Source organism: Onychostruthus taczanowskii, unplaced genomic scaffold (genome assembly GCF_017590055.1).
Source record: "Onychostruthus taczanowskii isolate IOZ18803 unplaced genomic scaffold, ASM1759005v1 scaffold19, whole genome shotgun sequence".
NCBI classification, from domain to species: domain Eukaryota; kingdom Metazoa; phylum Chordata; class Aves; order Passeriformes; family Passeridae; genus Onychostruthus; species Onychostruthus taczanowskii.
The window spans coordinates 10,167,039-10,192,641 of record NW_024499128.1 but is presented as its reverse complement, the minus strand read 5'-3'; the positions used below and the strand labels follow the sequence as shown (position 1 = coordinate 10,192,641).

General features: G+C 41.6%; 1 protein-coding gene across 4 annotated transcripts in view; it reads right to left on the bottom strand.

Moving 5' to 3' along the window:
- Positions 1 to 25,603, bottom strand: part of SDK1 (sidekick cell adhesion molecule 1) — a 384,804-nt gene that overhangs the window by 96,781 nt on the left and 262,420 nt on the right. For all 4 annotated transcript variants that reach the window (XM_041401548.1, XM_041401551.1, XM_041401550.1 and 1 more), the window contains exons 16-21: positions 22,558 to 22,705; positions 21,545 to 21,685; positions 17,904 to 18,085; positions 10,259 to 10,374; positions 7,034 to 7,226; positions 3,995 to 4,093 (exon numbers count right to left, since the gene is read on the bottom strand). In XM_041401548.1, coding sequence (XP_041257482.1) covers positions 3,995 to 4,093; positions 7,034 to 7,226; positions 10,259 to 10,374; positions 17,904 to 18,085; positions 21,545 to 21,685; positions 22,558 to 22,705 — 879 coding nt within the window. The remainder of the gene's footprint in view (positions 1 to 3,994; positions 4,094 to 7,033; positions 7,227 to 10,258; positions 10,375 to 17,903; positions 18,086 to 21,544; positions 21,686 to 22,557; positions 22,706 to 25,603) is intronic.

The window sequence follows — 25,603 nt, the reverse complement described above, 5'->3', positions numbered from 1 at the left end:
GAAATCTGACAATAACAAGCAGGCAGGAACATTGTGGGAATCTTCTAGGAACTGAAAAGCCTCTACTCCCCACCGCTTGTTCCTTGCAGAAATCCTTCAGCAGGGTGAATCATTATCCTTTCTTTCAAAACCATCTTGGAGCCAATGCATTGTCCAAAGCTGCTCCTGCCCTGACCTCCATATTATTCTTCTATCATAACCAGACTTTCCTTTTTATCTCTTTGATAACCACTTGCCTTCCAAGAACTTTTGAAACTTTCCACTGTCTGATTTGCTCAATTTTACCTCCAAATCTGCTTGTCCTCCTCCTGCCCAGTCCCACTTTATTCTCATTTGAACCCATGTGAACCTCACGGTGCCAGTCCTTGGAGAGCATGTCTGAAAAGTTTGCTTGATTGCTGCTTTCTTTGTGATTTGACTCAGAGGGTGAAAAAAAAAAAATACACACAGCTCTTGAATGCCTGTGAAATTGAAGTGAGTGAAAAGGACTAACAGAAAGGAATCCCACTGAGTGAACCATGAACAAGGCAAACTGGCTAGAGAAACTCCCTACTGGGTTCCTGTTCCCATCATCTAAGATGAGGAATTCAGACCAGTTGGAGGGCTTGAAGGGTTTTTCGAAATTTTTTTTTTAATAAAAAGACATGATAAGCTGATTAACATATATGAATTGATATAGTAAAATCCCTCATGATATTAATCAGCAAGAAAGCATCATCTCATGAGCCAAAAGCACGGTGAGACAAGTATTTCTGCAAGAGTCTGAGAGGTGTGAGACGTTCTCAGTCCTCTTTTGAGCTGCCATTACTGACAGGGATTCATCTTGACCTAATTTTGCATGAAAATGGGCTCAGTGTGCTCACACAGTCACTAATTATGTTTCAGGTGAGGGGGCAGTGATAAAGGGATGTGATGCTTCAACAATTCCAGCTACACTACAAATGCTCCTCTGACTTTGCACTGCAGAGGGGAAGGGGAAAAACTCCAGAATGCTCATCTGGAACTGGTTTTAAACAATTATCTGAGTGGGAATTAATTAACTCAGTAATTTACTGATGTCTTGGAAACACTGTGGTGTTTTGATGCTCTCTGAATAGGCTTAAGAATAATTTGCCAGACCAGAGCTGATGTAGCAGAGACAGGATTGTAATCTGTAGGAAGATTTTTGACGAAGTTTAAGGGCTGTGTTGCCTGAATTAACAGAGGATGAGCAGAAAGGTGAGGGCTGACTGTCCCTGTGTTTGATGCTCAGTCAAGAGTTGCAGACAGAAGGACCATCACAAGCACCCTTTTCTTTCAATAGCTGTGGGTGCAGCCTGTTCCAGACAATAAATAACCAGAGGAAGATAAGCAGGGGACTTTTAATGCTCTCTCTATCCATTTGTTGCTTAAGGACAATAGAAAGTGTCATTCAGCATACACCAGGCAATCTTCAGTGATTGAGATATCTCCTCTCCCATCTGGATAAGCTTAGGTTATACATCAAATGTTGGTGATTATTCTTTGGACATTTTATCTCTTCTCCCTTGTGACCAGAGAAGAGACCCAGCTTTCCCGCCCATTAAGCACATAGTCCCTATGTATTTATTTTCTGGGAAAAAAAAAGAAAAATGTTCACCAAGAAAAACATCCCAAGTTTCTGTGTAAATTGAAGAAAAGGCAAAGAGGCAGTATTTACTGTCAGGGATTTCAGTCCCCAATGCATAGTTAAGTTCCAGTCATATAAAAGATGAGAACAGAAAATCTGTACATACGCAGCGAGCAGACACAAAGCCAAATGCAATCAGGCATAACAAAAACAGATGGAAAAAAAAAAGTGTTGAAGGAAAGGAACAACAAGCACTGCACCCCCAAGTAGCACTTCAGCCACGCTGAGTGGCAGATGGGCAGAACTCTGGGCCATGTGGCTGGTGAGAACCCACTCCCTGTGTTACAGATGTGATCCCTGCCAGAAACGCGCCTGGGGAGCACAGCTGGATTTTCCAGAGGGTTTCCCCTGGCTCCGGTGTGAGCGAGGACAGGGAAGGTGCCACAGATCCTTCCCCCACACTCCGGCACTCCACAGAACACTGCCTAACGGGGGCTAACGACCAGAGGAGTTTCAGAAATAATTTTCTGTTGATGTGGAGTAAATTCTCTACACGAGAGCACTACACCCAATCACAAACTGTCCGTCCACATCCAGATCCTCATAAATCAGTGTTTGCTGAGGGAACGAGGAAGATACTGAGATTTACAGCAAGAGTAATGGGCAATTTCCCAGAGCAGGTTGGCTGCTAGGCACCCCCTCCGTGCTTCCCTCCTCCCAGCGCCTGTGCAGGGAACAAGAAAGTCCAGTAAAGACATCAATGAGCAGAAATGATGAATAATTGCCTCCCTGAGCACTCAGGTCTCCCAGCAGCCCTCTCTAAACCTTTGAGGTGCTCAGGGCATGAACAATTTCGCTGTTCTTCTATCCCAAACGCAATTTGCATCATTAAGGAGGTTTCTTTTTCCTTATGGACTCTGCTGGGCATTTTCACACTGGTGTTTTGTCATAAATAAGAGAATGGATTCAGTTGATTCCTTCTGAAACAATTTACTCCAAATACAACCCAGTCCATCATTTGGCTCCATCTGATTTCAACCCGTTCTGGGAGGGGGCAGCTTGTTTTTAGCAAAGTAATTCTGCAACACCAAGCACAGAGCTGCTACCTGCTGCTTAACAAGGATCAGTATTACATCATCCTGGGTGGAGACACCTAAATTTAAGCACTTGGGCATGAAAGGCTTTGGCCATCCTCACTGAATCAATACTGCTCTGCTTTCAGGAGTCATTAGGTTCTATTCTCAAACCACTTAAATCAGTGCATATTTCAGGCAGGTTTCCACGGTGGAGAGGCAGGAGATGATCTGCATGAGGACTCCACAAAAGCTCAGAGCACACAGCTACAAATGGTGCACGTCACAGATACACAGAGGAAAACACTAGTGAAACCCTATCAAAATAATTACACCTGTCAAAGTTAAAATGCTTCAGGAAATTAGACTGAGATAACATTTCAGTGGTCAAGGGTCAGAAAATCAGATGTTTTTAACTCCTAAAATGCATTTTTTCAAAATGGTAACACAATTAAAACAAAAAATTAGACATTTTAACACTCTAAAATCAAAATATTTTGATCCACATGAAATTATTTTCTCCCTTCCCAACTACCTCCAGTAATTTAAAATCTGGGAGCTTTTTTGTTGCTTCAAAACCTTGAAAACCCTTGTTAAATGGAACATCCATCCTGTGCAGCTGCAATAGTTTCCCATCTGAAAACAATATTGCCTCTGTTGATAAGAACTCGAGGTTTTCTCAAGTATTTATACCTTCCTTTATGAAAAACAATGAAGTTGCTGCTGTTGTATCTACACTGGCATACAGTAAATAGATAAATAGCTTGTCAAATGGCAGACTCATCAAAGGGAAACAAGAGAGTTCTGAACCCTTGTGCTAGTTTATAACAGATTAAATAATGACATGCAAATTCTGTCACGCAGTCCACAGCCAGACCACTTGATCACAGAGGAAGGATTCTGCTGATTTCAGGCTTGGTCTTGATTGCAAACCTCAGCAAAGCCAATCCAGACTTTGCAGCTGTGAGCTCTGTGTAGGGACCCCCCACCCTTGGGGCAAAGGTCAAGCACGGTCTCACAAATTTCCAAAAATTCAGTAAAGCAGGTGGAGGTCACGGAGGATTTAACAAGACCAGACACCCTGTGGGGAGCTGATTTCTAACACAAACTGCTTTTCCAGTAAGCACAATCATGAGCTGCCAGTAATTGGAGCTGTACTTTGTATAACACTCCCTGGTGACATCTCAATTACCCAGAGGAGGGGCCAGGAAATCAGCAAGAGCCCAAATTCTCCCTAAATGCTCCACTACACAGTTTTTCACTGCAACAACACATTCTACCCCCCACACACTGAATAAAAAAGAAGAATAAAAGCAGAGATAGCAGCTGATACCTGTGATGATGCCATTCTTCTCTACAGGTTCTTGCCAGCTGACCTTGAGTGAGGTGTCCAGAATCTCAGTGAAACTCAGGTGTCCCACAGCTCCTGGCTCTGGCAAATCAGAAAAGGAAAGCTGTTAATAGGTGAACCCACTTAACTGGGATCAGATTCACATGGCAGGGCTAAGGTTAGAGAAATATGTCCCTGAGCCAGGGCTAAGGGAGGCTGGAAACCTTGGTGAGAGGAGAATGCAAGGTGGGAAGAAACCCTCTGTCTATCATCATGTCAGTCATTTCACCCAGGCATCATCCCAAGTGTGTGGAGATCTAACAGTTTTACTGTTTTCCTTCAAGGATACCTGTGAGGTGTTTACCTGCCCTGTTTTGTGCAGCAGCACCACCAGCAATCCCCTCATCTGGAAAAAACCTTTTCCCTATGCAAGGTCACAGCAAGGACAGAGTCACGAGCCACTGCTTGGATACATTCCCTCAAAACAACTCTAAAAATGTCCAACATAATGGCAACTGTCTTCTGTAAAATGAATACAAGTGTGTGAAACTTTTTAAAGGGTTTTTATGATGTAGCTCAAGAGCTCTTAAAAATTTCAGCTCCCCAGTGTGCAATGAAAGAGCATAAAATGGAATGACTGTCAAGAATATGCCATCCTCCCTCAATTTTGATCTTCAAGGGAGACAACCTGACTGATTTTTGATCCAAATGCTGTTCTGTCCTCAATCGATGCGCTGGAAAAAGGAGGTTTTGTTCACTTTATATTCACTGTGCTTCTGTCACTGGATGCCTGCCCGAGCATCCTCCAGCTCCACTGACATCAGTTGGCAATTTCTTGTCTGCAATTTCATGTTTTGTTTCCTCTTCAATTTAGTCCAGCCTCTTATTCCCCTCCAGTTATGACCAAAAAAAGCTCAAATCCTGCCAGTAGGTCAGCTACAACCCCATTTGCAATTCTGCAGTCCCAGGGAGGAAAATTCCCAAACCCATGCTGCAGTACCCAGTAGTCAAAGCACACAGAAGAACTGCTGAGCCCATAGTGATCCCAGGAATGCCCAACAAGAGCATGGAATTATCACAGTTTGGGATTGTGGAGCTGCAGATACTGAAACCACACACTCACAAAGCTTTGCTCCAATCAGCCCAATTTTAAAGTCATCAGGAAACACAGGTGCAGGTGACTCCAGGCCAGGACATGATGTTTGTGACTGGATGTCAGGTTTTATCTGATCCCTGTTTTTAAACAGATCCCTGTTTTCCTAAAGGATTGCCTAACTTGGCTATCCAGACAGAAAATGATCACCTGAGAACATGAATGACAGGCCTTTCAAATCTTTTTTCCCCACCACATAAATCCTGAAGCAACTCAGCTTCAAGGAGTTCTCTTGTAATGCATCTCAAGATGCATTACACCATCCTGCACAGAACTTCTCCATCACTGTGAAAACCCAGAGAAGCAATTCTGCAGGATTTATAAATAAATAAATAAATCAATCCTGCTCATCTTTCCTGCTGAGACTCCTTGCAGCATGTAGCTGGACACACCAAGAAATGTCTCAGATTATCTAGAAAATACAAAGGCTCTCTCTTGGTTTTTGTTCCCCATGGAATTCTCTTGTGTTTAAATCAGCATGGCATCCCAACATTTCCCTGAGATAGCCTCAAGGAGACAGGGCAATGACTCTACCCCTGCTCCCACTTTGTGGAAAGCATTTAAGGTTCATTTCTGCAGCCTTTCCTTCAGCAGAAATATTAACAGTCTCTCTCCTCTTCCCAGCTGATAACTTTTTGTGAAATCCAAGGAGTTTTGTATCTTTAGTTTGTTACCCTTCTGCACTCACTGAGATCAACCACGGGGTTCTACTGTGCTGAGAGGGAGAAGGCAGATGAACTCAAACACATTTACAAATCATTAAAAGCTAAAGCTAAAGTTTTTTTCCAAAGGAAAATGGGCCAAAAAGCCGATAATGCACAGAGGAACCTAATACATGTTTCTCCTTGCACCACACCTTTTGCTTTCATCCCCGACACACAAGTTGGAGTTCAGGTTAGTGGCTCACACAGATTTCTGGTCCTTAAATTCCTACCTCTGGCAACCTGTTCTAGTACACAGAGGAGAGTAACCACACTAGGAAAAATCCATGGAAGAGTAATTTTCTCCAGGTTCCTTCAAAAGTATCTCATGAAAAATTGGATTAGCACTTTAGCCTCACTCCTGTGAATGTTAACAACAATTGGATTCTTCTTTACGGGAACACTGACTAACCCAAAAGATCCCTATTAAGGCAGAGCAGTATTTCTAAAAACTATATCTTAATGGATGAATGAGACACTTTTTATTCTGGTTTAAACCTGAAAATGTGCAGCAGTGTTTATGGTGCTCCTGAAGCACTGGCCAGAGCCAAGATCACTGTAGACACAGTCAATTTATCAGCATCAGACACACACTACACTTGTTAGGCCCAAATATGTCTTGAGAAAACAGCTTCAAGGGCCACAGAGACCAAACCTTTTTCTGATGCAGGAAATAATTTACATGCTAAATCATTCAGTTCATTTTATTTAATCCTACCCCCAGTTTTTCAGGATGCAAGAAACTGCCTTGCTGGTTCTTTCTTTCACACAAAGACTTGCAATGTAATATAGATACAGACATTTTCAATTTATTGAGTAACAGCAGGAAACAATTGTAAATGAATCATTGACCTCCACAGGAAGTTCCAGTGCTCAGTTCCTAAGAAGATCAATTCATATTTATTTGGGTGCCTGAACATGAATTTAAGAGCACAAGGATTTGCAGACATAATGCATTATGTGTTGGCTGAACCTGACTATGAAGCTCTTAGCTAATCATCAATATAAAAAAATCATCCAGGTTTAGTCCTTAATGAAACAAAAAAATCAAATATTTGCCACAGGCTGAAAGAACACCCACGGAAAACTGGCTGAAGTCTTCATCTGACACGAGGTCACGTCAGAAGAGATTGCTGTGAACCCAAGGTCAAATTTTAAGCAGAGAGATTTAAAATTTTGGGTACTCACTGTCTTCCAGGGTGCGCAGGAGCTGGGGAGGGCTCCGAGGGCCATCCCCTGGGGTGGTGAAGCACAGCACTGAGGTGTAGTAGCTGGTGAATTTCTTCAGGTTGGTGATGCAGCCACTGTGAACACCATGGAAATCCGGAGCGATGGTGACCACAGTCACACTCTCTGGAGCATCCACCGGCCACGCCAGGAGCTGGGAAATTTAAACAGGGATGAGCTCTCATTAGAAGTTGTATCTATTTGGAATCAAAGTCGGTTTGGCTGCCAAAACCATCTTAATCTGATTGTAAAGAACCAAGCAATGCTGTTAAACCACTGTCAGCTCTGATGCTGAACAGATGGATGCAGCACTGTGACACTGGAGGGATGTCTGTAACACTCACTGCTGATGGGATACACCAGCATTGCAATTCACCATGGCTGCTGCTGAGCAATGCCAAAATTATGGCAAATCATTATTCAGATGACACGAGCCTTTTGTCTCATCAGCCTGGCCAGTCTCTGCTGCTGAAAGCAGGCTGAAGGAAGAAAAGTACTTTCAGTGCTACTCTGTCATAAATGCTTTATCTTATTTTCTTTAAAGACCCCACAGTCTGGGGAGATTATTGGGATCAGAGGGAGAGAGATGGGGACACACACCCCTCTCCTCCCCCTGCCAGAGCTCCCCCTGCACCCCAGTGAGCAGCCCTGCCTCACAGGCTGGGGGCATTACAAGCTCAGTGGACTGGGGACATCCACACTGCAAATGATTCAAGCGGTTCTGGAACTACAGAAAGAATAGAAAAACGGTTGTAAAGATGATTACTACAATTTTCAACACCTGAGTCCCAAAAGTTAGACTCCTGAAGACATTTTCATGCATTTAAAATAGGGTGCTTGTCAGAGGAGCTCAGTCTTGCAGCTTTCATTCATCTCAGTGGATGTTCTGGGCGATCAATATCTCTGAGAGTGCAATACCTCATGTGTAGGTACCTAAATGAAGACTTAAAAAATTCATTTTTGGCAAACGACTTTGAAATTCTGAAACAATTTTTGAAATCGCCTTAAAGGCTTAGGGGTCTAAAACTTGAAAGTGTTTATGAAATTTTTATTTTGTCCAAAAATCCTTATCATGTGGCTTACAGGAGAATGTTAAAATTCCAGGCCTGATTCAGTATCTGTGTAAATTGTGCTACTTGTATTGATTTCAGGCTCATAAACAGGAATAGATACCTGAAATTAATAAGCCATATTTGACACATTTAGCCAATGTCTAGAGTCTCTGATAACCAGAAAGTACAGTTAGGGGACTATTAGGAATAATTTGTTAGGAATATTTCATATTTGAGAAAGTGCACTTTACAACTTATTGAAATGCAAATAAATTTCAAAGAAAAGATAAAAATGTATAATGGCTGAAAAGGATAGTAAGTTTTATTTTCTTTTCGAAATCACCTCTGTGCATTACAATTGGCATTTATAACTTTGGAAGACTGAACTCTTGAGTGCATGTTCACGAGGAAATGTGTGCAGAAAATACAGGTGAACAATTTTGTCAGTTAAAGGAAAAAATGGGTTTAATCCTTAAGAAAGGCAAAGGCCTGGCTTTGACTACTAGAAATTTATAAATCATACACAAAGCTACTCTGTAGAAACAAGTGACAGAAATGATCTCACACAGTCTTTGAACTGCAATTCCCAACCCCTGGGAGAAACAGGCTGGTAAAGCTAGGGCAATCTACTGCAATCAAAGAAATCAAATTTTGATAATTTCAGAAGTTTTTATTGGCCACTGACAGATACAAATGACAATTTTACTTCTTTTATAGCATTGCTGAAGAAGTGGAAACAAAAATTAGAGGTAGCTATGCAATGAGATCAAGGATCTTTAGACTGGAACTCTGAATATAACAGAGAATGAAAATCTGAAATAAGACTTTTGCAAATGTGGGCTAACTGTGCTTGGACTTGCACCAGAAAATTACAATGCACTGCAGTCCACTGAACCCCTAAAGTGCTTTTATTCTCCAGAGTCAGAACAGAAGCCAAGTGCTGTTCCTGTGCTGGAGTTTCAGGGCATTGTGCTGCAGCCCTGTCAGTCACTGAGCCTTGAGAGCTGATTCTATTCCTGCCAGAAGCAGATACACACATCTCCATGCATTTATTTACTTCTTCAGCAGTGAGATTCTCAGATCACTGCTGACCCTCATGAGATATACATTGGTTTGGGCAGAAGTACCAAAATTCCCATGCATATCTCTGTCTCAGTTTCTCTGTCATTCTGAGACATTCCTAGAGAAGGATCAAGTCTTCTGAAACATCTCAAATCCATTTACAATCCCTTAATTCACAACTTGTCTTTGGAACTACAACATCCTCCTCAAATCACTCCACCCAGCACTCAAATCAACCTTGCCTCTCCCTGCTCATAAACCACACCTGCCTTCCCTTTTCCTGCTCTGAGATTCCTGCAAGATTTCTTCTTGTTCTCTCTGTGGAGATTTTTAAACCCTTCATTTATTATGCCCTGACTGCTGAATCATTGATGGAGGTTCTGTTGAGAACCAACTACCCTACCCAGTCCCTCAGCAAACACTCCACTGGTCAGAGGTTCTCTTAAGCACTCTCTGCTCTGTGTACTCTAACAGATGTTGCCTGATTAATAAATTCTACATTCTCAAATCTCTCAGATTATCACAGTGGGAAAGTCAAGGCAATTATTTAGTGTGATGCCTTGATTCCCAGTGAAATGAATGGTGATTTTAGGGATTTTTATTAGCATAAACAGAAACCTCAAGGTTGGTTTTCAGTGCCACAATGACATGTCTCCTGAGGTGACTTTCCAAACTGACATGGAATTGCTTTCTGGCTTTGGAAACTCTCCAGGAAAATGACAAAGGTATAAGGACTTCTAGGCTATGACATGTTTCCTTTTCAGAAATTACATAAATTGCAAATATTAGTATCATAGAATGGTTTGGGTTGAAAGAGACCTTGAAGATCATCCAGTTCCAACCTCTGCCATGGGCAGAGACACCTTCCACTATCCCAGGCTGCTCCAAGCCCTGTTAGGAGCAACATCTGCTCACTTCTCTCTTTATTTTACCTGTGTAAGATACTCATGAAAGCACAGAGTTACTTTGGAGATTCAGAGATCATAAGGTTGAAATTCTGTTTTACACCAGAAATGTGTAAATGCAGATATTACATCTGTTAATGCAGACATTATTTGAAGTGTGTACTCACCTTGTAGCCTTGGTTAATGCCGTTGATGAACTGCTGGGGTGGAGGGTTCCAGAGGAACTGGATGGTTGTGGAATTCACGGCTTCAACCTGCACGTTCTGAGGTGGAGCTGTGGGCACTGCTCCCAGGAGCAGAGGGGAAACAAAACAACAACAGAGTGGAGAAGGAATGAAGGGAAAAAGAGAAAAATGAACACAGAACCCACTGAGTGTCACTTGCACGTCACAGAGTAATAACAACCTTGAGAGAGGGATGCACTTCCTGTGCAACAGCAGCGATTTGGAAAGCTGGGCAATTGGGTTAATTTCTCATCCTGTATTGGAGATTCCTTCAATGGAAGGAGAAGAAATGGTTTCTGCAGCTTATTATCCTACGGAGGAGTTTCTCAGAAAGACTTGAGGCAGGAGCCACATAAGGATAGGTGAGCACAGCTCTTTCAGTCATCAATGAATGCATGGAGAATGAAGAGTTTCTGAGAGAAATTTCTTGAGTCCTTTAATGCTGCTCAATTTCCCAGATCAGACAAGAAAACATGGAGTTTGCACAATTAAGGTTTTAATTGTGAATTATAATCTGGCAACAGCATCTGTTTATTATTTACTGCTGCTTAAAGAATTAGGACCAGTCATATCAAATGTAGTAAAGATTTTTCTTGGGAATTGGGAGTTGTTCTCATTTTATCTTGATATGATATGCATTCATGTATATTGAATTGATTATATATATCCTGAGCCAACACATCCTCTAATCTACTAAAAGTTGCATAAACATTTTATGCCAAGGATTTAATTAGACAGATGTTTTCTCAATACAAAAGCAAGCATGGAACATAAAGGCATGCTGCCTTCAAACAACCAAAACCAGCACTTAAATATTTTACCATTTAATAAAATGTCTCATTCCAAGCAATTTCTTCAACTTACTGTTTTAAGATGTCATTTCTATAGTTCTCAGAGGAAAGAATATTAATAGACAGGCCTATTTTCTAAAATTATCAAGCTTATAGTAATTTTAAGAAGAAAACTGCTGTCTGAGTACAAAAAAATGGACTAAGACACTTTAAATCCCATAAAATAAGCTTAATAATGCTTCAAAAATATCACTATTGACAGCCATGTGCATTTGTATTCTATGAAAGAGGAACTATCCACAAGTGGTTTTGAAGCTTGGAAGGCTTTGTTCCTTCTGCTTCCAAGGGAAAGTTTCTACCAAAGCCAATGATTTGTGCTTCTAAGGAGAATCCACGATTCCCACTGAGAAATGGTGGTTTCCTCCACACTTTTCAAAAAGAGGGTAGGAACTTTTAGAAAGTTTTAAAAACTTTTAAATTTTTTTTTTAAAGTACCAAACTACTTTTCAGAAAATAAGTCTTTGTGTGGAGAAGAAATGAAGAAAAGTAGTTCAAAAATGCAAAATTGCCCCTCTTCCCACTGAAAGTTACTGTTTGTTTGGAAGAGATAAAAGGGCATTATTCTTAACTGGTGCTGACACTACAGTAAGACAGGATAGTGCATACTTACCAGAGATGTGCACAGCCCAGAAATATCAACACAGAAAAACGGAGAAATCCTCAGGGATGTCAGGTTTGAACTGACAAGAACATCCACTCCCTTGCCCTCTGTCACTAAAATTCCCTGAAGATTCTGCCATGGCTCCACAACCTTGCTCTGAAGCTTTTTTAAACCTCAGTAGCTGCGTATTAGTCAGAACCTTCTTGCCCTAATTTAAAACTTGATGTGACAATTTATGAACTATGCATAATTATTGAGTTCTGGAAGGAGAGTTTATCTGATAGTACTCTAAATTTTCATTAGAATCTGGGCCCTACTTCCTGCCATGTATCATAATTCCCTGTGTGCTTTTGGAAGGTTAGACTATTATCTGAATGACCTGTAGACATCATAAAGTTTTTCTAGTTAAGAGATTCACCAAATCATCCTGAGATACAGTCATAAATATTAAAGTCACTCTACAGTCATAATGAGTTGCTTTGGCTACAGTCCCCCACTAAATGCATTTTTTCTTATTCATGTTTTTGATGAAACTGTTTATTATGAGAGCCACAAGATATATTTGAATCTGCTTTTGTGTGCAATACCTTCTATAATTACTGGTTAACATGCATACATTTTTAAAAAGTCAAAATTCTTACTTTCCTGCACATTTGCATGTTCAGATATTGTAACTGCCAGAGATTTGTTATTGTAGAAGAAAATTGTGTTACAGGTCTTGATGATAGTTTGTTATCAGAAATTCACCAGGATATCACTGGTAGATTCCTGTCCTCCTGTCAGGAAAGCTAAATCAGCTCAGCACCACCCCAAGCTCCAAGTTTTCATTTGTGGTCCTCACAGTTCTCAAAAAAGCTCAGGCAAACACTTGAGGACAGGTTTACTACAGTTTTAGGAATGTGAGTAACCAAATGCATTAGTTATTTCTTTTAAAAAGGGAAATATTTTTTGTTCATTAGTAGATAAATGTCTGAAACAAGAATATATGGTCATAGTAGAGAAAATACCTGCTATAATATGAAAAGTGGAAAAAATTATGAACAGAAAACATAAAACCTTCAGAATGTTGGAAATCATGATTTATATCACATTTCCTCCTCGGTTATCTTTATTGAAAAATCAACATCTGCATCTCAATTAATGCATTTAAAAGATGGAAAGAACATGGTCCATCTGATTTGCATAAGCTTAATTATACTGCAGAAGGCATAATGTAATACATTTTTATATTTTTAATCAGTAAAATATTGGCATTATAATCTCAAATTTACTTCAAAGTGCCAGTATAAAATTCTCCTTTTATGTCCTGATATTAAAGACTTCCTTGGGTATCTGAGCAGTTCTACATTAAAAAAAAAAAGAAGTTTGAGGGAAGTTAAATCAGAATTGACCTTCTGGTCACTTCAAAACTCAAATACTTTTCCAAGATCCTGGAGAGTAACTTCGTGAAGCTGTGGCTGTCTGCACACAGGATTTTCTAAATTAGTGGTAGATACCTGTCCTCTTCCTACAAATTTGTTGTCAAGCTGTACAGAAGCTGCCAATGTCAAACAGGTGTTTCAAGAGTAATCCCCAAGTATTTACACTCCCAGCTTTTAAACCTGCACTTCATCATGTCTGCAAGTATTCCAAAGCCATCTCACACTGAAGATCCATCTGGGAGGCATCTCAGAGCTGCAGATCAAATTGGTCAGACACAACCAACTGTTACTTTGCTCCTGATAAAGTTCATGTGGTTGGAAATCTGTGGAGAGCTCAGCCCCCAGGACTGAGGGTTAATGTGCAGCATTCCAAGTAGAAAAGGTCATGGAAGCACTCTAGATAAAAACCATTAAAAGGGTTTCACTGACAAGATAATTGAGAGGAGACAAGGCACTGAGGTTAAGCATTTGTACATGGAATTATTCTGTCTCTGGCCATGTGCAAACAGCATGGAAATCCCGTGGACTTTCTGACTGCCAGACTCCTGCTCCTAAATATAGATCTTCAGCACAGCCTTGGAAAAAAGGCTCCTCTGGGGCTCCTGACCTTCGAGGTGGCAGCTTGCCTGTCTCAGACAAGCTTGTGGAACTGCAGGTTTTCCTCTAGGTGAGAATTTAGTTGTTCCTTTAATGCACCAGCTTGAGGTGCTGAGCTGCACATCCCACGGGAGCGGTGAGGATGTGGAGCTGTAATTCCTCCTGGGAAGCCTCTTCCCTCTGCTCCCTGCTGGTGTTCTGGGCTGTGCTCTGAACAGCAGTGGGTGCCTAGGAAAAGTGTTCTCTGTAACACTACACATCTGAAAATGTGAATTCTGAAATTCAGCAGTGTGAGATTTGGCACTAACTGATGAGTTGGGCTTCTTGCGGCTGGGAAACGCCTCCTTCCTTTCCTGCATGTCTCTCACACAGACAAGATTTTATTTCTTTTTAAGAGCTGGGGGCCTCTCTGAGACGACTGCTAATTTCATCACCTTGTGAAATAATTTAAAAATAAAATAAAAGCAGTAGATGGCAAATGACATGTAAGCAAGATAAAATCCCCCCAGCCACTACAACTCCAACCTGCTTCTGCACAGGAGCAGCTGGGCCCAAAACAGCCATGGGTGCTCCAAAGCTGTTGGGAGTTCCCCAAAGGAAGTGAAACAGGATCTTTAAAGTATTTTTGCCAAGAAAACCCAAGGGAAAACTAAGGAAAATATCTTTTCACTGAGATAAATTGAATGGTTGCAGAGGACCCTTCGCAGCCAGGAATTCTTTTTTCAAGATTATTTCCTACATAAAGCAGGAAGCTTTCAGTTAACTGGGTTTCCTCTGGCTCTTCTACACATTTCTCTGATTCATCTCTTAGTGCCTAAGGAAGAAGCTGCTTTGGACCTGGCTGAACAGACTCCTCTTGCTTTTATCCTGTCCACACCATGAAGATTCACTAGTCTGGTAACTTTTATTCAGGAAGGGCTTTTGCTCAGACCTTCTTGGCCTGGCAAGGTGTCCATGCACAACAAAGAAGGGAAAACAAAACAACATTCAAATACATGTTGAGATCTGTGAACTTTGGGATGTAAGACTGGCTTCTGAGATGTGCATCAAAAGAAAGACATGGCACTAAAAGCAGAAACAGAAGTGGTTAATGTTAATGGAGAGGCTAATGGAAGAAGTGTCTCTACTTGTAAACCTTGCCCTGCCTAAATCTAAGACATGGAGGGAGTTTTTCAAATAGAGAGAAGTTAAGAGATATTCACAGTTGTGAGATAAAAGGGACAGACCCAAAGTAAGGGGTGGAAGTTGCTGCTTTATCAAATCAACCTGCATAAAAAGGCAAACATGCCCAACAGTACAGAGCAGAGACAATATTGTCACCACACAAAGATGTTTATACCTTCACAAAGCTGTTCTTACATGAAAAGATATTGGGAAAGTTCAGGTTTTCATATGGCAATGTGAAGTCCTGCAGGACACTGCTTAAATAACTAAAATTGCCCTATGCAGAGGGCTGGCACAAATCCCTGTGAAAAGTAACATCAAAGCAAGGAACAGCTGGAGAAAGTCTGATGAAGAAAGACCTATATATACAGAGCATCAAAGGATTAGGCTGAATATCACTCTGAAAAGACTTTCAAGATTTTAGAGACAGTCAACCTGTCTGACCCTCGTGCTGGGATGTTCAGTGCTCTGCCAGTAAGTCTTCCTGACATTTTATCTCACTGACATTATGCACCAGTTTCCCCCAAGTTCAGATCCATCAGCACCTCGTGAGCTTGGCTGTGTTCTTGAAGTTGGTGATTTTTGAGGAGCTTGGAGCAGCTGATTAGTTTTCAGTGGCTAAAGCAATGCCAGAGGACTAATAAGGGATTAATAGACTAGCTCCTGGTATAAATCCACAGGTTATATGGCCAGTCAATACCCCCTATGACAAAGGTGCCAATATGCTGATGTGCTCCTGCCAATGGGCTGATCTGCTCCCGGGGTTCATTTCCTCCCAGGCTCTGCCTGCACAGCACACTTGATGAGTATGAGGTATTTTTCATCTGCAGACAGACAGGTTCTTGCCAGCACAGCTCACATCATTTAATGCATGTCAGAGCAGAGGCAGTGGTGGTGTGGTAGTAGGAGAGGGGGATGGATGGGAGTGTGTGTCTTTGACATTTATCTCTGCTCATATTAAAATCAGAATATGATTTACAAGGTGGTTTTACACATGGCTTTTCCTTACTCCTGCTAGTTTGGTTTAGGAAAAACATTCTGGAGCAAGAAACAGTCACTAGATTTCCCTGTCTTTTCTCAACTACAACAAACATAAAGGAGCAGAGATTTGGACAGTAGCACATTACATACGGAGACTGGATATTAATCCAGATTCAAATTGTATTCATACCAGTCTCCCTTTTCAGCTCTAAATGTAAAAAGGCTTCAAACTCTTTTTAAAACAGGACATATGCCTTTGGTGACGCCAGCAAGGTTCATCAGGAGGTGGCAGCATCCATGAGGTAGTTATCAACAGCTATCAGCAAATACCAATATGAAATAAATCAGAAATATCCAGTTTTTCTTCTATGTCTACCCAGTACTGAGGAATTACATGAAGCCAAAGAGGGCATTGCAGGTCGGCCTGCAGTCTAAACATTCTTGCTGATTAACATGGATGCAGGACTGACTACACCTAATTTATAACAGAGGATTTATACCCTTATAAATGACAACAGACAGCCAATCAATAAAGGATGATAATAACTGCACATAATATCAAGGGAAATTAGAGTCAATTACAGGGTTTAAGAAAAAAGAGTGTGAAGTCCAAACCTGGGCCTTAATAGATGGAAGGTTAAGGTGCTATGATAGCTTAAAATGTGCAAATAAACAAGGTAATGAATTACAAGCATAATCACAAAAGGGATTCAAATTCTGTGGGCAAACCAATTCTCTGACGAGCTCGGGTGTTTAGTGGGATAGAAAACATTAATCCTGGCTGAAGGAGAAGACTTCAAGAAAAACATTTCAAGGTCTGCTATAAATACTTCTAGAATGAGGTTGAGAGTGCCTAGGCTCCTCTGAACTATGAGACTTTGCATGCCCTAAGACAAAATATAGATAGTTCTTTCCCTAGTTGTTGTGGTTAATTAGTGTTGCATATGAATAATTTGTTCTTAAAGATCTCCCTACACCTCAAACTGTATCTAATCATGTTATAAGCTACTCCTAGTAACAATTAACAAACAACTACATCTTCTTCCCTGATTGAAAATTAACTGATGCACTGTAAATCTGCTAGGTTTTAAAACAGTATAATTGTTTTATGACCAATGAAGTAGAGCCCATGTACTGTCCAGTGCTCAGCATCCAGCACAGTCCTGCAATTATGGGAATATATGGAAGCCTTAAGGACCTGGCACTTAATTATCCTACAGATTTTTATACCAATCTCGAGGTGTAAACATGCCTTACACTGGTTGTAAAAAGTAATTACATATCCTTTTGTTGGTGTAATTTATACTCTTCTTAAAGCACTTAGAAAAGTGTGGAGGAGCTGTAGCATAAAAATCAGGGCTTTAAAGATCACTTTATCTTCCCCTTTGAAAGTATCTGCACCATTCCTGAAATGCTTCAGAACCCTTTCTCCACAGGTTGTATTTCTTTTTTGCAATTTATTCCATATTTCTAAAACAAGGTATTCTGTGATTATCAGCACTAATGCAGCTGGGTCACTCTATCTCCTACATTGCATATGCAGCATCTTGCATGCCTTGGCCATGATAAAACCAATTCCCTGCCATATTTTCTCCAAGTCTCCTGGCAGGGTAACCTCAGCCCCTGCCTGTCACAGGTCCCATAAATCCATTCCCCAGGACCCCAGCTCTCATCAGCATTTCTATTTATTACTTCTGCTGCAGCTGACTCTGACCTGCAAGTGTGCCAACACATCATCACGAGGGTCAACAAAACAGATAATTTTTTTACTTCACTCACAGCTTTTTCTGCAACAGAGATAGAGCAAAGACTTGGCTCTGATCAGGCACTTAAAATTTGCAGGTGCTTCCTGCTCCAAACTGTCTATCAAATTTGACTGAAGTGACCACTGATTTCCCAGGTGGGATTGCCAGCAGCACATCCCCTGAGGAAGCTGTGGGATGATCAAGGAGATCCTGCTGGGATTTGCTCACCTCCCTGCAGTGTGTACTCTGTCACAGGCCTGCTGAAGGCTCCCAGCCCAGCTCCGTTGTAAGATGCCACCTGGATTTCATACTGGGTCCAAATGATCAGGTCTTTCACCAAGCAGTAGTTGATTTCTGCACTGGTGATGTTTTTGTACTGGTACTCTCCCGGGAGGCCGGCCAGGCGATACCTGCCATATGGAGAGAAGAATTAGCTGGTTAATTAGATGGTATCAATTAGAGAAAATATCCTGGCTGGAAAAAGAGCTTCCTTTGTGAAGAGGCAATATGCAAAGTTTTACAGCAGAATTTTGCCACGAATAATGAAAAATAATCAGGAGGAACATAGCAACTCCTGATAAGACCATATCATGTTTGACTGCTATAGTATTTATAATCTGATCTCACTGAGATTACAGGCTCAGGGCTAAACAAAACGGGTATTTTATCCTGTTTTATGGTTGCAGAAAAATTACAGCTTTTTAAATGTGCCTTGTCTAGTAAAAGCTGTGATTTAGTACAAAAAATAGCCCAGATGTGATTTTTATCAGAGTGCTGCTGTAAATCAGCCTGAGAAATTGTTTTTTTCCCTTCACTTCTGAAATCTGAAAAGGAAGAGCTCAGAGGGCTCTGACCTCCTGGAATCTCAGCCACTGGCACCCCTAGCTTCCACCAGAATTTACTCCACAGAATAATTAAAATAAGGATTGAATATAGTTGACACTGAAGGGTTGGGTAAGCACTGGAGCTCCAGGGGAAGGGCTGTGTCAAACACAGGTGGGTGATAAATATCCTGAAACTCTTTCTGCTGAGACACCAGCAGCTGAAACACTGAATATATTTTCTCATGTAAAAACTGTATTCCAGAAAACAGAGCCCCTTTGATGTGTCTCTTCAGGCCAACAAACTACAGAAGAAACCTAAATTATAGAAAACAAACAAACCTTGCAAATCTGTGAATGTGAATAATACTGTTTGTTTTCCTTCCTTTATGAAAGCAGTACAGTGGATGCTAACAATATGCTAATTCACAAAAAATTAAAAAAAAAAAAAAAACCAGAGGCCAAATAAGGGACACAAGGCATTACTATTCCAGGAAAAAGACAAATATGGAAACATTTGTGTTTTTCTTCACCACACAACTTTCATACACTCTTACCCATCCTTTGCTTCACTGCAATCACCAAAATTTTATTGACATAGAATAATTTCATTGACATCTTACAGAGACATTTTAAATTCATCTAATAAAATAAGTGCAATGTTTATGACTAGACAACTTCATGTGTTTCAGCCAGAGATTTTTGTTCTAAAATCTTCCTATAATGCGATCAGGTCCTAATCACTGACATCTCTATTTTCTGCTGCTTGCCTGACCATCTCTAGCACCTTAATATTTGTAATGCTACACTGGTGTGATTCCATTTAGGAAATATAAATGGAAATAAAGAAATACCAGCTCTCAGCTGAGTTTATTGAATGCCTTGCTCCCCCTTTCTCTCTCTCTCTCTCCTGTGCAGGGCATCTGCTCCCTGGCAAGTCAGTTCTTAGTGCAGCAATGCTCTGTTGCCTGCCCAGCAGACAAGGTGCAAGTGCTCCTGTGATTTAATCTGTTATGCTGTTAGTGTGGCAGACCCCTAAATGCAATATTGGCAGTGAGAAAAAGGGCAGAGGAAGGAGGCCAGTTCAGAAATGTCACGTCTTCATGATTTTTCTCACCATGGACTTTGATGGATACTCCACATGACTTGTGCAGTGCACCTTCACTTTTAAAGATCAGGTGTTCCATCAATTTAGCATCTTGCATGTCTTGAGCTTTGTGTCTCTGGGATGGCTGGTGCTTTTCACTCTGCTACACCTTGATTCTGCAGAAATCAGTGCAGGAGCACTATTCTTCAGTGCATGTTGCTGTGACTACACAATTCAACTGGGAAGAACAGCCTGGTTTATTACCTGGGACACCTGTGCTTTTATGTGATAATCTTAAATTCCTGTTGAATAAAAGGTTTCTCTGCTCTGCTGTCAAGACAAAGAAGGAAGACCCCAAAAATGTTCACAGATTGAGCATAATGAATATGAAACTATTAAAATGGAAAGAAATGTTCTGGCAAGGTCAGGGATCAATTATGCAGATAAATACTGTAGAAAGTCCCAAAGTTAAACATTATTGGAAATGTTATATGGAGAAAACAGTACAGATTGCCAGAAGTAGGAGTCTATGGGATTGCTTTTTAAAGGACTTAATGCTGAGACTGGGAAAGACGCCCTGGGAATACCTAGGGAACTAATCCTACCATTGAGGAGACCAGTTTGAAGAGAAGAATTGCACAAAGAATGTTTGCACCCTTGGCAGATGGGAAACCAAGACTCAGGACAGGAGTCTATCTGCAGGCAGAAGTTAAAGCACCTTTGCCCACTGATGGCTGACAAAACATTTTAAACTGAGCCCAGCCCTAAAACCCTGCACCAGCAGCACTTGCACAAGGGGCTCAACTCTGCTGAGGAGCTCTGCGCAGCTGACAGGGAGATGAACACACTCAACTCTGCCTGCAGACAGAGGGAACTTCCTAGGGTTATTTTGGGAGTTCACCAACACTCTTAACGTGACAAAAGCCTTCCCATCCATGCCAGCAAAAGTAGGAGCGCAGCTTGAACAGGATGTTGGCATTTAACCTGCAGCATTTAGCTTTTACAGTTCTGGAGGACACTGTATTAAAAATGGCAGCAGCCTGCCTACAGGAGGCTGTAACCATCACTTGGAAATACGTCAGGGGCTGGGAGTTTTCCCACAAAAAATGCCTCCTTCACTAGAGGTGTGGCCCTAGCTGGCTGCTAGCACTGCAGGGTGTGGAGGATGCCAAATGAGCAGTAATCTGTAGTGGAATTGGGTAGGAGTGAATACTGTGTCCCAAAATATCACCTAAGGGAAATGCTCTGCAAAGTCTCTCAAGTGGCAACATCCTTTCTAACAAAATGAATCCTGGGTAAGCTGCCAGACTGGATGGGTGCAGGATTCCCAGTTACCTGCTTGAATGTGTTTCTCATTAATAAATATAGACAGGGCTGAAAGGATCCTACTCAACTGGCTGATTTTCAAAACCAAACCAAGGTCTGCCATGAAGCATCTGACCTGTCATTCCCTCTCTCCATTTTGTTTGGCACAAAACTGAAGTTTATTGATTCTTTTGCTGCTCCTCCATAGGCAGGAGCCCTGTTGTGTCTTTGATAAATTTAATTAACCTTTTGAGCAGGGAGCTGAGCTTGTAATAAGCAAACATACATCTGCATAGGCTGCACTGTACCAGCGTCCCATGTGAACACTTGCATTACTTAGAGTTTCACTTCCCTTTGAAAATTGAATAAAAGGATTTTGTGAGTCTCCACAGGTCCTTTGGAACAGCTGATGGAGCTCTCAGACTCTGTAGGACAGACAGGCCAGAATTTAAATGGCTGCACCCTTGTGACTCCTTGAAGAGTTGTTGTTTTCTTATATTTAACAAACCAGGGCAGCCCCAGCATTTGCACACAGTAACTAATATCTTTAATTCAATAAGAGATAGCTTTTATTACACTCTTAACTCACACAATTTCAACTCCCTTGTGCACACCTGGACCTATCTCTGGACTTCCCAGGTTATGAAAGGACTTACCTTAGGATGTAGCCATGAAGAACCCCATTGTGCTCACTCTCAGGAGGAGGCTGCCACTGGACCATGATGGACTGATTGGTTCTCCCACTGGCCACAATGTTTTTAGGTGGGGCACTGGGGGGCTCCTCAGGTAGCATCAACCTAAGTACAAAAGAATGCGATGGACATGGGTGTTGAAAGAAATCATAAATAACAGTCTATTTCCTGAACCCACTCCAAGTGAACTGCTCTTTTATCACAGTCTGATGACTAGAAAGAAATATAATGCTGATCAAACTGCTGAAGACATGCATGAAATAGTTACAACAAATCAACATAATAGGAAATCAGTTAAGCAAGCAACAAGACAGACAGCTGAGGTAACCCTATTCTCTTGGAATCACCCAGGCTGCTACAACTCTTTAAAAAGATTACAAGCCTGAATGAGTAAGAGCTCAGGTCCAGTGTCTGTGACTCCTTCCAAATTGTTTCTTTCAGCTCTTTCAATATTTTTCATATCAAACTCCTACATTTTGAAAAAGCCATTTAGAGTTCAGCTGTTCTGCAATTCAAGCTTGCAGCAAGCTTTGGTTCACAGAAGAAGGGGGATGCATTTGAAACTGAATATGATGAAGCCATCCTTCTCTGTCACATCTGGGTAAATTCCAGAAGTGACATTACCATGACAGGGTGAGAGCTGTGCTCCTGCCCGGGCTAACTGCTGGGGCTTAGCACAAGAGCAAAATGTAATTTCCAAGATTCTGCTCAACTGATACTCTGGAGTATGAGGACACCTCTCCTATGATGTGCTGAGCTCCTGCATCCCCCAAATGCCATCATCCTCAACTCCTGTCAGCTGCAGGGCACTCTCCAGAGACCTGGGAAATGGCAACTTCTCCAGGCACCTGGGAAGCGGCAACTTCTCCATCTCCCAATAATTCTGCAAAAGTTTATTTTATTCCTTCATTCCCAAGCAGGATTTTCCCCTCCCCAGGTCGCTGTCCCTTCAGCACATAGACACTGACTGCCATTACCTGCTGGTCTCGGTGCTGTAGCGGCCCTTTCCCACCTGGTTGACTGCACACACCCTGAACTGGTAGGTCCTGGCCGGAGTGAGGCCACTCACAGTGACACCGGTCATCTTCGGGTCAAGGTTTGACAGGTGAACCTTCCAGGGAGAATCTGTTGGAAAAATTAGCATGGGAAAAAAAGAAAAAAAGATGAAAGTCTCTGTCAAAAGCCCTGCAGAAGTGAGAAAACGCCTCTGACTGCTCAGAGCTCTTGGTGCTTCCTTCCCTCAGAGGAACTTTGGGAAGAAGTTTCTTTTCAGCAGAAGAAACCTTCCTGTCAGCCCACACGGTTATGCAGATTGCACATTTGTCTACTGGAAAGTGATGCTGCACATGTCATGGCATAATAAATAAAAACTATATTCATTAACATTTTAATAAAAGAGGAAACAAGCATGATAAAGACAGATGGGCTGTGTATTTCACAACCCATCTGTTTGGCAGGCCATCACACCACCACACCCATGAGTGGCTCTGGTGGAAGGATTCTAATGAAATTCACAGTCAGTTTGGAATATCTTCCTACCCAGCTTGCAAGCAGGTGTAGAAGCGTGACTCTCTCTGCCAAATCAGCCCTTTGCTGCAAGACCTGAGAAAGCTTCAGCTGCTGATTCTACGTGTCTGCAGTCTTATTTTTTTTTTCCTAGTGATATTATTCAGCATGGAATCTAATTGTCCTAGGAAGATTCCCTGCTAGAAAGAGCCCTGGCAGCACTCTAAACCTCTCGCTGTCAGTTCACATTCTTGCCATATCAAGCTCCTCTGATGCCCAAATTGCATTTACAAGTTTTCAAAGAGGTCAGAAATGAAACATGTTGAAAATTAAATATTCTGACTTCTTCTCTCCATAGCCTGGTGTCACACATTCTCCCTGATGTCATGACTGAAATAGTCAGGGAGAGGTGACATTTGGTCTGTGTTGCAACAGTACAGCAATGGAATCAGCCAATTTGAAGATTTGTTCAGTTTTTAAATAATACCAGCTGTTTTCATGCTCCCTGCTCAAAATTACTAACACTTCTGGAAATTGCTGAGGAGCTCGCTGTAGATTTTGGCAACGTTATCTGTGCATGTTGCTCATCAGAAGTGCATCGTGGCTCCTGGCAGGTCACCTCAACGTCTGCCTGAAAATGAAGATGAGATGTCCCAAACGTGGAAGGCTGCTAAACTTCACACCAAGACAGAAGCCACTCATTTTGTGCTTTTCTGGCAGATTCCTTAGCAAGTTTAAGTCCTCTAGGGTGTGATGCCAGTTAGGCTATAAACACTGCATCTTCAAATTACTCCAAATGTATTTATTCCACTAAGGGCCTTGCCAGAACGAAGTCTTTTTTAACAGGAAAACTGACACAGCAGAATACTGGGAATGCTGGAGAGGGACATTTGCACAGCAGTGAAGGTCTGTCCTTGCCAATTGTTGATTTACCAACAGCCACTTTGGCTGCAAGATCTTGATGCCAATTTATCTTAGCTGAACATTGGATTTCTTTTAGAGAGCCCTTAGAGGAAGCACACCTGTGCCATCTAGAAAAGCATTGCTTAGGAGTTTTTTGTACCTTAGTTCCTTCTGAATTTTCACAGGCTTCCCTTGAGACTTCCCAAACAGCCTTGTTACAGCCAGAGTGCACAGCAACAAATCAAGGGAAGTTGGAGTTAAGGTATGGCTGACCTAGTGCACTGCCTGAAGGAACTTCCTGAGGAAAATGGCAGAGAGGAGCGAAATACCCATGTATGAGCTACTTGGGCAGTGGTCCGTTTCCTAGAGCATTTCATTTGTTTACTGCCAGTGTAAACACCACCTGAGAGTGCTTAACCCAAGCAGCTCAATGTAGTGAGCAGTTTGATTCAACAACAGGCCCTATTAATCTCCTCAGCACCTTGGGGCTTTGCTCTGTTTATATGCTGCATCTGTAGAATACTTTATTAATTCTTTTTCCTCTCCTGGTGGAAGATAAAAGATCTGGCAGGAAGAGAGATTAAACTGGAAACTAATATAAACGAAGCCTATTCATCTCCTGGGCACTCTGATTCAGAGAGGAGGGCGGTTCAGGGAGCATTTGCTCACTCCTGGAGCACTGGATACACTGAGTGTGCAGAGTATCTTTAAAATTTAAATGTCAAGTCTTTTTTTTTTACAGTCAATAAACAAAACACTCCAAAAAAAAATTGGATCTCCCTCTTTAGATACACACAACCAACTCCAGGATTGTGCAGAAGCTCTTTTCACTGTGGAGAAGAGTAATTCTGACAAGGGAAACATGCCATAAAATTTTTAACAGTGCCTCTCCTGTCCTCCAGGGATGGCTGTCACTCACCTGTCCCAGGAAGCCTGGAGAAGCTCCATAGTGACAAAAGACTTGCCAGGTCAAACTATTAAAAAAGCCTCTGTTAGACTGAACAGACTCTGCTAATCCTTCATTTAACTTAAGCTGCCCAGAACATACTCTGGGCTCTGCTGCTCTTCCCCCGTAATTGCTGCTGTCTGAACAACTTCCATGTTGATCTGCCTGTCGTCTTACAAATATTGGCCATTCTGAATTAACTCTGATTGCCTCTCCAGCTTAATTTATTGGAAATGAAGAATCTCACAGACTGTTCTCTGGTTTACAATGTCATTTTGGGGTTTTAGAAATTACATTTTTTTTCTGTCATGAATTTCTGGATGTGCTTGTGACGCGTTCAATAACTCTGGCTATGTGCCAAGAGGCATTTCTTCTCTATTTCCCTGTCTACCCTACAGTTCATGCATTAATTGCAATTTCCCAAAAAATCATTTCTAATTTGATATTACTGATCAGATCTACTGCAGAAAGCTGATTTTTGCAGGTTTGGAACACATTTCCATCTCCTTCCTTCTCCAGGGGGTTTTGCATAGATGGTAGCATAGGAATTTTCTGCACTGCTGGAATACACTGAATTCATCTTTCAAACCTTTGTAGCAATAGGATATTGCACAAAATCCAAATAAAAGCTCAATGCTTCACCCTTTGTTTGGTAGGACTTACACAAG